This window comes from Oculina patagonica, chromosome 3 (genome assembly GCF_052425735.1).
Source record: "Oculina patagonica isolate OP01 chromosome 3, crgOcupat, whole genome shotgun sequence".
In the NCBI taxonomy this organism is placed as follows: Eukaryota; Metazoa; Cnidaria; class Anthozoa; order Scleractinia; family Oculinidae; genus Oculina; species Oculina patagonica.
The window spans coordinates 13,822,558-13,834,848 of NC_135760.1; the positions used below are offsets into that span (position 1 = coordinate 13,822,558).

Here is a 12,291-nt window from a genome sequence, read left to right on the forward strand (position 1 = left end):
AGTATGATCACGTGTCTATTGTGTGCAAGTGTCAAAGTCACACCTCCTTTAGATCCGCATCTAAATATCTGAATATTGAAAGAAAAAAGGTTACCCTTCAAAACAGCTTCCACGGTAATGCATAAAGCAACTTCTATTCTTTCAATATTCAAGTGGAAATATTTCCGTCAAATGGTGGCCTGTGTACAGCCCAAGGGGGGGGGGGGGGGGGTACTCCGGCGTGTAAATTACGGGGATGATCGAAGGATTTTTTTCGGCTTAAAATGTTCGATTCCGTGATTTTTTTGGGTTGGAAGATTTGGCAAGTATTTTTTTGGGTGACTTGATTAAAATAGGGGATATTTTTGGGTATTAAAAACGAACAACAACAAAACAGGACACAACAATAAAACATTTATTTTTGTTTCAAAAGCGCAATTACATCTTGCAACTTGTTCTTTTAATATTGAAATGTTCTTCACTTGGTGGGCTAGGTCTTAGGCTCTCTTTTGTGTGATAAGCGAGCAGACTCTGGTGACGGGCCAGTTGACCAGTGCTGTTATTGGCTCATATTCTCTATCAGCTACTGTCATCCTTGGTCCACAGATGAGAAACAAGTCTCTAACTCATTCGGTTCCTCCTCTTGTGTTGCTAAGCGACGTAATGATCTGCGGCAGAGATCCTGTATACTCTCTGCAGTACTGGCATCAAATATACGGCAACACGACTGGAAAGAAAAAAAAACACTCATTTTATAAATGTTATTATATAATTCTGTTGTGCGCAAACTCCGTTGACTTTCAACTCACCCTATAGAGTTACCTGGGCTGTTAGCCAAGAAAAATAGAATTCAATTATTTCAGACACTGTTTTGCCTTAAAATGTTGTGCGTGGGATCGTGGTATTGTTAACTGGAAAATAAATTCATGACTGAAAGCAGAAAATTATTAATCTGCCAATACCGCAAAAAAGTTCCAATATTAAATGCGCATATTATCGCCCTTAACACCAAATGAAAGCTAACCGCAAGCAAATAGGAGTGGAACTAACCGCAAGCAAATAGGAGTGGAGCTAACCGCAAGCAAACCAGAGTGGAACTAACCGCAAGCAAACCAGAGTGGAGCTAACCGCAAGCAACTCGAACTCGATATTTTAACTCGAACTCGAAATTCTAACTCGAAATCGAACTCAACTCGAAATTCTAACTCGAACTCGAACTCATGAAATGGACAGACCCTCAATAGCGAAGATTTATTCCTAATCCGACAAAAAGATTAGTGGTGTTTAGCCTTAAAGCGGGTTTACACGGTACAATTTGTCGGCACGAAACGAGTGCGCAGTTAAAAATCAGCCCGATTTTTAAAAATCTGTTGCAGTGCCACAGATTTTAGAAACCGGGCCAATTTTCACGCTCGCAATTCAAATAAGGCAAAGAAAATCGGGCCGACGAGTCGTAGCGTGTAAAATTTGCTTGGAACAACCCGGGCCGACAAATCGTAGCCTCTAAACCGGCCTTTAAAGTAAAAATTATTCGGAATTGTTACCTGAAGCGTGGACTCGCCCTCTCGAAGACGCAACACATACAAAAGTGCTGACTCAGCAGCAGATTTGACTGCAGTGTTCTTTTCCTTGGAAGTCGCAAGCAGCGCTGGGACTATGACCTTGAGCAGCGTGTTATCCAACGGCGCTGGGTTGACGCGTGCAGCGTGTTTTAGAGACGCTGCCGCGATGATTTTTACGTCGTTTGAGCCGTCTTGTAATACCTGGAACGGAAACAACCAAAAATTAAGTTCCCCTCGCTCTTTAAGAGTTGAGTTGTTCAAGAAATGTAGTGGACAAACCTTAAAAAGTGTTTGTAGAACTTGTGCTGGCGGCGAATCACACTGAACCACTGAGTGAGCGACAATGAAGCCAAGAGACCTTACACCCGAGCTGCAGATGGGAATCTGAACAAACAAAAGTATGTGTTAATGTAGAGTAACGCTTGTAACTTTTAACTTTAAGGTTCCATTGATCTCAAACGTAATTCAATAATTTTTCCCGATAAAAAAAATGTCAGTTGATATAAACCAGCGATCGGCAAATTTCGTGTGTCACAGGTGTGTCACTTAAATGCCAAACCCTTCAATCAGTGATAAGATAACAGATGTTTTGCTCAGGTGTGCTTCTTTGCTTTTCCTCAACCACCAGAGCGAGACACTTCCCCTCCTTACTCCCCAAGGTAGTACTCACCCTATCCGTGGTAGCGTGTGCTACAGCCGCATTCGTGACGTCTTCATAAAGGCCCTGGGACACCATTCTCTCAACAGCATCGTGTAATACCGCTGACAAAGCAATAGCGTGGCCGTGTCTTACAGTCCAGTCCACAGTGGGGTCATTCACTGACAACGAAAAAAAGCACGTTACTGTCACTGTAAAATTCTATATCACTAGGAAAACCCAATTGTAAGAGTTAACATATTCAAGTTCTTTTTTTCTCTTCTTACCTATTAGATGGTCAGTGATGATAGAGCTGAAGTTCGTTGTCTGGTACAATGACAGCTAATGATCCAATACAGCCGCCGGTCGCAACACGAATGTTGTCCTACAAATCCAAGAAGGGAATAAATAAAATTAGGTAAGCCAAAACTGTGTTACAACCGCGGCTTGTTTTCATCAAGGATGTACGATCCACTTTCGCTTTTATAAAGTGGTCTATTTACAGGAGAAATTCTATTATCAATCCACCAAGAAAGGACTCAAGAAGTAGGTCTGTATCCATAATTCATTACGAGTCCATAAATATATGTATTCTTACATCTCCATGTCCCAGTAGATCCAGTAATGTGCTGGTAAGAGTCTTTCTGATTGGATCGCCCATCTTCTGTCCTGCGCCTGCGATCACGCCCCGTAAGGCCTGCAGCAGTGTCTCTCTACAAAAAAGGGAAATGAAAACGAAATTCAAACTTTGAATGTGTTATGTTCCTAGAATGTCAACTTTATTGATCGGATTGGACTTAAGTTGAGTTAAAAAATAACATGGCAAGCATTTTGAGGCAGTTGTAAATACGAAGTGTAATAAGCTGGGGTTCCAGAAGGACACAAAGGGCGAGGTCAACATTCTGGAGTTAACGCTAGCAAAGAAGAGTACGAAATTATCTTAAAGAAAAGGACGCTAGGGTACTAAAAATTACTTTAGCCTCGATCATACGACCAGACAGGAGAGAGAAATGTAAAAAAAGTAAATCATTATCCTAAAAGTTGGAGTAAGTAAAAATTATTGCATTACTGTAGCGATGGTGTAGTTAAGTGGAAAATAGTGCCTGATTTAGCCGAGGCTATGACCAACATAACACAAAAATCAGTGATATTACCTGTTGATATTAGTGTACAACCAAAAATCTACTAGCTGATGAAATAACCAGTTCTCTTTGTACTAAGGAAAACAAAATTTCCATCAATGTTTTTAAGCTGGTAGCTCTGCTAACCTTATGGTATTATCTTCAGTATTCTTCACTCCATTGTGCAGTTCAGTAAACAAAGGATCCACTCGTGTGTGAAGTTTAATTAGCTTCTGAAGCGCCGTGGCCGAACACATGCGCACTTCTCGGTTAGGATCATTCAGTGCCTTGATGAAAGTGGTTTGAAGTTGTGGAAGGAAAGGTTTCAACATGGCGCCGACCTGTAACACAAGAAAAAAAAATGTAATACCTTATTCATTTTCGCGCGTATTTGATTTAGCGAAAATTCGGGAGCCGAATTTCGCAATTGTAAAAAAAATAGAGCAAAAAGTGTAGTATATTTCGCGATTTTGTCAGTGTTTTATGGATCAGGCGTCAAAGACTAGGGAACTACTGCAAATATACAAAGGACCTGGCTAAATGTAACTACAAGAAGCCTGCAAACGGAAACTCTGGTGATGTACTAAGGAGGTATTGGTCAATTTACAAGCTGAAGAAAACAGTTATCAGAGGACTAGGAAGGGTACTTGTCGAAAACAAAAAGAAAATTATTTTCACGGGTAGATAGTTGCAGTTCTAAACATTCAAAATTTTTGTATTGTTTTTGATATATTATATTGTATTAATTTTCGCGTTTAAATTTCGCGCAATGTTTTTTTCGCGCGTATTTTTTTTGCGATTATTTTGAAATAGCGAAATTTTTTACTCGCAAAAACTAGTAAGAATAAGGTAATGCGAAGAAAAACCACTGTAAGAAATAACAAAAAGAAATGTATACAAACCTTGCCTAACAAAAGCCCCAGAGTCTGTAGTACTGCCACTTTGACATTCCATGTAAAGCGGTCTCCAAGGATACGAATAAGGGGCCCAGTGATGTTCACCACAAAAGGCCTCAGAGCTGCAGCACTCGTCAGACTGATCACCTCTCCCAGCCCCTTAGCAGCTTGCTCCTTTAACTCTGGGGTGCCATTAAGAATTCCTTCTCTGAATATTGGTAGAATTGGAGCGATACCCTGGCGATAAATCAACAGAAATTAGCAAAACACGAATATGAACATATCGATACCACCTTTAGCAGACAGACGGAGAAATTCTCCTTCATTCGTTATGTATGCTTTGCGGACCGATTTTTTATTGTTGTTTAGCGGGCTATTTACAAATGTAAGAGGCTTTGTCACGAAGTTTAACAGATTTTTGAACCACCAAAAATTATATTTATGCCGTAGGAAACCTAACCTGCAGATGGCTAGGATGGAAATGGATTACAATTTGAAAAACTTAGGCTAAACGTTTGAAGTTGTTTCCGCGAGTCTTTAAAAAAAATCGATATTTATAGCCGTAGTTTGAGGTTAGGTTATATCTTACTTCAGATGTTCAAAGATGTTTTTCATGGGTTAAGTTGTCTAACACTCATTTTAGAACAGTTGAGACCAAAAATCTGCAAAATCCCCGTGAGTCGTGGCATAGCTCCTTTAAGACATCTGTCTGATTACAAATACTTTTAAAAGAAATAAGATGTTGATCAGTCTTTTTACCTTTTTAGGAAGACAAAATCCTGGCAGATCTCCATCCTTGACGTCATCTGTGACATACTTGACAGCTTGCCTCAAGTGACTTATGTACTGAAGCTGTTCAGACGCGTCCAGACGCTACAAGGAACATAAACAAAACAACAGCTCATCTAATATGACCCTGATTTACATGCACTGTATCGTTGAAACAATATTTCACATCTATGGGCATTGTGTTGGTGAGCAAACAACCACACGTAGAATAAATCAAACAGTGTCGCATTCCAGATAAACCTGATTAATGAACTGTATGTCCCTAGTTCGCGATTTTAATTAAACAGTTTAGAAGCAGCTCAAACTAAGAAAAAAAAATAGCACTCAAACTTCAGTGATCTGATGAGATTCGAACCCAAGACAATGGCCGGATGCCCAAGCTGCTGAACTGCAGGAGACTGGTAGCGACCCACCGCTATATATGTTGATTTGGTTACCTTGGTTACTGCATTCAGCGCGCTCCAACTCATGTCCACCACTAGTTCATCAGAGTCATTCATGAGGTTAATAATACCACGAAACAGGGCCGGGATGAACTGGGTATAGTCTGCTTTAGTTTCCTGACAGAAGGTGTGCAAGAGAGACACTGAGGCCTAGGGTGAAAAAATAAACCAGTTAATAACAACTACAGAGAATGCATCAACATCAGCACTTACGCCTTGTTTACAACTGTTAAAAAGTTCTGTAGATATCTTAAGTCGTTTTGGTTCTGCTCAGAAAGCCCACATAGCTTCACCTAAGCCTCGGGGAGAGTTTGTCGTGTTCTCGTCAGTATTAGCGACCTTCAGATCGGAGTACGAGTACGACTTTTCAAACCTAGTGCTTATTTATTTCATCATCACATTTCACATTAATCTCATCCCGATAGTTTTGTTTTCAACTGGTCAGCAACAGGAATGCGGGCTCTGGGAACGTAACTGGATTGAAATTGGAAAGTCGTACTCGTAGTCGATCTCGTACTCGTACTCCGATCTGAAGGTCCATAAATTAAAAATTAAAGAAATCTTAAACAGCAAACAGTAGCTTCACCCTTCTCATGCCGGGGACAGGATCTTTGGAGGCTGTCATGAGTTCATCCATAATGGTCCTGACGCCAACATCATCCTCAACAGACAGTACTAGGTTGGACGCGCCTTCCAGCTCCTACAGAAAAGAAAAAACACATGTAAAACAATGGTCGCGCTATAAAATGTTTTGCCAATTAGAAAATTATTTTGCTTACAAAAATTTGTTTTCGGCTAAACTACAAAATATAAACGCCTAAATGACGTTATCAACCAACGTGATTCTTGAAGTGGAGGTATTTTTACCAACTGCTTATGACTTAAAAGAGACAGTATTAAGAAAGTTATACAAGCTTCAGGAGTAAAACCTATGATCTATCGCATACAGGCCAGGCGCTCTAGGCCATATACCTTACTAGGTTCACTATGACAAGCATTCCGCATACTGCTAAGATCAACTTTTGTTTGTGACTTGTTATTTTTACTTCCAGTAGCCATCAGGTGAGACTACCTTGCAGCCAAAAAGGGGCGTTACACATATTAATTTGATGATTGACTAACCTCTTTCTCGTGCTCGGTGCCAAAGCAGCCTTGTATCGCCTTCAACATTGCTGGCAAAATCTTGTTCAAATGACGGGTCAGAGAATCACCTGCGACTGCAGACAGTATGGCCAGCGCACGCGTGTTAACAGGCGGTGTGATGAGCTGAAAGAAATCCAACAAAAATCATTTGTGAAGAACACGGGAAATTTCCAGCTAAAAGTTGGCACTTGAAAGTAGAAAGGGGGCTTTATTGGAGGGGGTACGTCAAAGGTAAAATGTTTTGATTGGCACTAACCTGAGGTACAAGGAATGGTAACACGACTCTACTCTTCACAGCCATAACTTGACGAAGGCCATCCAGAGCATACTCAGACAGGGACAGGTCATCCTGAAATACATCAATAGAGCTCCGTAAGTTGAAGTCCCTCAATGAGCCTCTTGTGAGCAAAGTGCTTGACATTCTAAGTAACTCAGTCGGGGAACAAGTGCCAGTTGATGGCGACATCACTTCTCCGAAAAGTGACTGAGCCCGCGATTTTCGTCCTAGAAGTTGCTAAGCAACATGACGTATTTATACCGATGGCTTTCGAAGTACCCGTGAGAGTTGCGCTAGTTTTTAATTGGATGAAATAATTCGGAAATTCTTCGAGTTCTTCAACGAAGATTTGCCAAAACTGACACTTATTCCCCCGACTGTTGTTTAAAATACCAGGGCCTCAATCGTCTGTAACAGTTTGTCTTTGACTGTACAAGAGTACCCACGACAACAAGGTCAAAAAAATTACCATTTTCTTGAGCAGATCCGGCAGAATGTCATCCAAGGCTTTAAGTCCAATGGTGTTATGAAGTTGATCAAACGTCTTTGCAGCAGCCACTCGTACCTCAGGGAGTGGATCAATCAGAGCGCGGCGGACAGTGGGCACCAGAGAATCCACATACTGTACCACCTATGGTGATAAAACCAACACAGTGAATTATCTCGCTACATCACTGCCAAGTCATGGTTCAGACGGGGAGTTTGGGAACGAGTAGATGGACGCGGGGAAACAGAGGATGGCAAATGTCTTAAACAGCAAGGTACCTTAAAGTTATTACAGTTTTCGGTGAAAGGTGATCTCTAAAATTATTATCCAACTGACGATTGCGTCAATCACAGTTATGGCGACAGCCAACGAACCATGAAAAAAAGAACGCTACATCACTGCCAAGTCCAGGCTCGGCGGGGGAGTTTGGGAATGAGTAGATGGACGCGGGTAAACTGGGGATTAGAATGTCTTAAATAGCAAGATACATAATAAAGTTCAGACGGGGGTAAAAAAATTGTTTTTGGAACACCACCAGACAGTTGACCCCTACGCAAGAGCACTCCAGGTTGTCAGGGGACTGTTTGGTGTCCATCTACTAATTTTTAACTTCAAATTCTAATTTTAAAATCACACTAAATTTTCAATATTTTTTATTTCTCTAGATTTTACTACTACTTTGAGAAAAACTCTCTCTTCCCAAAAATCCCCAAAATTCACCAAATGATTCACAAACACCGCAAAACATAGATTTGTAAAATGAGCAAAGAGTTGTTGCATTGCTTGAAACGCTCACGAGATATTCGCATCAAACCCACATCATGATTAAACGGTGGAAAAACGGCTTTTACGTGAATCCCCGCCTTAAGCTGAGTACAAACATGTTAATCCTGTTTTACCTGTTCTTTGCTGGTTGACGAGACGATCTCACTCAGTCCAATACACACTCCTTGCCTCTCATCGGATTTTTCGCTGTCCAGGCCTCTCTCCAAGATTGGTATGATCTCAGGCAGGACTCTCTCGCCCAGTTTACGAACAAGGTCCCCCAGAGTACGAGCCGCAACCTTAAAGCACAAGACGGATTAACAAGAATAAGAGAATTGACGTTAATCTAGGGTCGCTAATTTTGATTAGCATAACCCAGTGACCGACTATTAGGCAAGCTAGCAATTTGATTGGCTACGCAAGCGCGACCTAATTTTCGTTAGCATAACCACACTGACCGTCTATTGGTAATCGCGCAATCTGATTGGCTACACAGGTGCCGTCTATTGATCGGTAGATGGCTTTTGGAGCACGCGCTTAGTTTTCGCACAATATTATCAATCAAAACCTTCAATAAATCAATTCTAGCGATATTCTGAGTTTAATAGATCGGTCAGTGGGTTATGCTTAAACAATTAGACGGCTCGCTCTTGGTTTTTATCGACTTTACTTTGATAGTTGGCGAGGGGCTTCGCCCCTCGCCAACTATTTAACGATTAGACGGCAAGCTCGAGGTTTCTACCGGCTGATAGTTGGCTCGGGGCTCATCAAAAGCCGCTAGAAACCGAGAGCGAGCCGTCTAATTGTGTTAGCATAACCCACTGACCGATCTATTAAACTCAGAATATCGCTAGAATTGATTTATTGAAGGTTTTGATTGATAAAATTCAGCGAAGACTAAGCGCGCGCTCCGAGAGCCTTCTACGGATCGATAGTAGGCACCTGTGTAGCCAATCAGATTGCGCGATTACCAATAGTAGGTCAGTGTGGTTATGCTAACAGCCGATAGAAACCTCGAGCTCGCCGTCTAATTGTTAAATAGACTGCCCTGGGAGCAATCGCAAGTAAAATTTGAGTTATGCTAAAATAATAAGACAGCTCGCTCCTCGCCAATTATCAGCCGAAAGAAACCTCGAGCTTGCCGACCTATTGTAAATAAGAACTAGTACGACAATTCCACAGCTTACTTGTCTCTTGTCAAAGCTAGTACTTGCTAAACATCCCAACAGAAGAGAGAACAGAGTGGGCAGGATCTCTCTCAGGATACGTGGCGTGTTAGGGACCACAACCTTCCACACGTGCAAGGCCGCTTGGCGCACCATCAGGGATACATCAGAACGACCCATGTACAACCCAGCTAGAACACGGTTACGACGCTCAGCGCCAAGGGCGTGGATAATGGCCTGTCTCGATGAAATACACAATAATGTTGTTCAGTTAAAATAAAATAAAGGCTTATCCGACAAAATGCATTTTCATGACTGAAATTCAGAAAATAGACAAGATGTTCGAAGAAACGCTTTATTTCGGTCTATTACAGAACCATCGTCAGAGGGCGTATAATGCGCATACGTGTAATTTTGACGTTCAGTTACGTTTTTGATTCTCTATACATTTGTCTATAATTTTTCCCGCGAACCGCGTCAATCATGCGGAAAAAATACAGACAAATGTATGGAAAAATTGGCTACATCCTTCAAACTCGGCAAATAAAAACTTTTGCCTAGTATCTTAACTTTACAATTCATAAACTGTCCAGAATTCAATTTTTGTACAAGATATTGGCCGTCAGATTCCCATACAAACACTGTAATTTCTACCCGCTTTGCCTACTCGTCAAGATGGCGTCGAAAACCGTGATAAGGCCTATTGTCACGAGCGTGGGACAAAGAAAACATCTGAGTCTCTGACAGGATTCGAACCCATGGCCCCCCAGACACCGGTTAGGCGCTCTAACCAACTGAGCTACGAAAGACTCGTGGTGAGCTGGGCCATTTACTAGCTTCACCTTCATGAAATTTGTACGAACATGTGAACAATGTACATCACCTGGTTGGACTGACTAGTACCAAAGTTATCGTCTTCTTGTCCTTCAGTGGACATTTTACCAGTCACACCAGATATCCGGTACAACAGATCGCCCAGTAACTGCACAGAACTGTGTCGGATTCTCCAATTGTCATCAAACAACCCTTTCTCTAACTGAGGCAGAAACAGTTCAATGGCGGTGTCAGCGTACAAGTTAACAATGCGCTGACCAGCCTTGAGTGAGGTGTCTCGGACATATTCAGACTCATCTGCCAGACCCTTTGAAAAAAAAAAACAACAATTAAAACTTTCAGGAATGGTGAAGGTTACGGAGAAGTTATCATAAGGACTTACTATGGTTTTCTGTTCGGTTAGCATATTACCCCCCCCCCCCCTCTTAATTTAGGATATCCTCGAACATGCCTTCCATTTTCCACGAGTTGGATTTGTTCTCGGTAGTCGCGAGTTCAACTTCCTTTGACCAGTTGGTAATCTTAACCATGTTTATTTGACATAATTATTGGTTTCTGCTGTTGTAGTAGCATGACTATAAAATAGCTCGTCATTATACGCATTGTTTCGTTTACAACTTCTCCAACCTTTAAAGAAACGGTTCTCTAGACAAGATAACTGTGATCAACTTCTAGATTCACCTCAAGATGTCTATAACAAATATTAAGGTAATAAGAGCTTGATCATTTCAGAAAAAAATATCTAGATTGCAAATCACATTCTCCCTAAGGGATTTAAAGAAACTAAGTGAAGGAGTAAGGAGAATTGAGTTTTGACGTTGGGAGTAAATAATAACCTTACCTTAAGCACAGAGGGTATGACAGGCCCCACAAATGGAATGAAGTCATCTTTGAACGCGGACGGAAGGTAGATGTATAACATGAGGTATCCTTCCCTCACGTGTGACGCAAGCTCAGTACGCTCTGTTGTGGAAATCACTTCCGGCATCAGCTCCTCCAGCTTGCTAGTACCCAGGGCACACAGAACTTCCCCGAGACCTGCGAAACACAAGTCAGTTACTGTTATTCTTATGTAATGATAACATTCCAGGGAAACGACCTAAGATTGTGACAGAGCGACTGTTATTACGCTATGTTTAGAAAATATAATAACATAACACGTAAAAACATAAAAAAAAATGAAGAATCTTAAAGTCCTGGCCAAACGGAGTCGCAAGTAGATGCGAGTTGAAAACTTGTGACTACTTACGACACCTTTTGGCCAGGACTTGCGTGCACTTCCGTTAACTTACGATCAGTTTAGTCTTGATGAAATTTGCACGCAACTCAGCGCAAGTTTTTCACCGTTGGCCACTCAACGCAAGTCAACGCAAGTCTTGCTGTTTACTTCAAGTACTGAATTGCAGCGCACGCAGTAGCATTGAAATGGCTTTTTTGACAACTTGCGTGTACTTGCAAATTAACACGCGGGTCCGTTTGGCCACCCAGCGCAAGTTTGTATGCAAGATGAACTTGCGACTACTTGCGCCTCTGTTTGACCGACACCTTTTCTCTGTCTCGCAACAAATTGCGTTTCAAATTGCAGCGTTGTTTCAATCATTGTCAGTTACAAAAACTGGGATACATGTTGATATACTGGTGAAGAAATTATTCAACATGACACGAGCGTGGGACAAAGAAAAAAAGCTGAGTCCCCGACGGGAATCGAACCCATGGTCTCCCAGATACCGGTTGGGCGCTCTAACCAACTGAGCTACGAGAGACTCGTTGAGCGCTTAGGCCATTTACTAGGTTGATATGTGACACGCGTCCTGCATACTGCTAGGATCAGCAATGTCGAAATCATCAAATGTGTAGTAAATAATAAAGATGGTAAATTTCAAGCTCGGTGATAAATAGTGAAGAAATCATTCAACATGACACGATATACACTCTTTGTATATACTCTTTGTTTAGCGAGATATCACAAAAGTTGACAATCCAGAGCTGTGTGTGATAAGCCGTACCTTGAGCTGCGCCTGATCTATCCACACTGCTGTTTTCTGAAGTAAGAGTCTCCATCAGCCAAGGTAACAGATCCTCAAAACTCTCCTCACCCATACCGCGGATCATAGCACCGAGGGCGCGAGAGGATACTGCACGGACCTAGAAGACGGATACGCTTACGGTTATGGAAAACGGTTCAAGAAATA

The 12,291-nt window shown here is 41.6% G+C and overlaps 2 protein-coding genes across 2 annotated transcripts in view; one reads left to right on the forward strand and one right to left on the reverse strand.

Moving 5' to 3' along the window:
• Positions 1-12,291, forward strand: part of LOC144646761 (SEC14-like protein 2) — a 137,833-nt gene that overhangs the window by 87,686 nt on the left and 37,856 nt on the right. The gene's annotated exons all lie outside the window — the stretch shown is intronic.
• LOC144646731 (stalled ribosome sensor GCN1-like) overlaps positions 379-12,291 on the reverse strand; it is a 35,626-nt gene continuing 23,713 nt past the window's right edge. The window contains 20 exon segments of the mRNA XM_078506414.1: positions 379-706; positions 1,524-1,742; positions 1,821-1,925; positions 2,212-2,360; positions 2,466-2,487; positions 2,489-2,563; positions 2,777-2,891; positions 3,447-3,640; positions 4,202-4,432; positions 4,955-5,068; positions 5,422-5,577; positions 6,014-6,127; positions 6,550-6,693; positions 6,827-6,919; positions 7,317-7,478; positions 8,234-8,398; positions 9,287-9,502; positions 10,149-10,406; positions 10,941-11,137; positions 12,106-12,244. Coding sequence (XP_078362540.1) covers positions 569-706; positions 1,524-1,742; positions 1,821-1,925; positions 2,212-2,360; positions 2,466-2,487; positions 2,489-2,563; positions 2,777-2,891; positions 3,447-3,640; positions 4,202-4,432; positions 4,955-5,068; positions 5,422-5,577; positions 6,014-6,127; positions 6,550-6,693; positions 6,827-6,919; positions 7,317-7,478; positions 8,234-8,398; positions 9,287-9,502; positions 10,149-10,406; positions 10,941-11,137; positions 12,106-12,244 — 3,006 coding nt within the window. The 3' untranslated portion in view covers positions 379-568.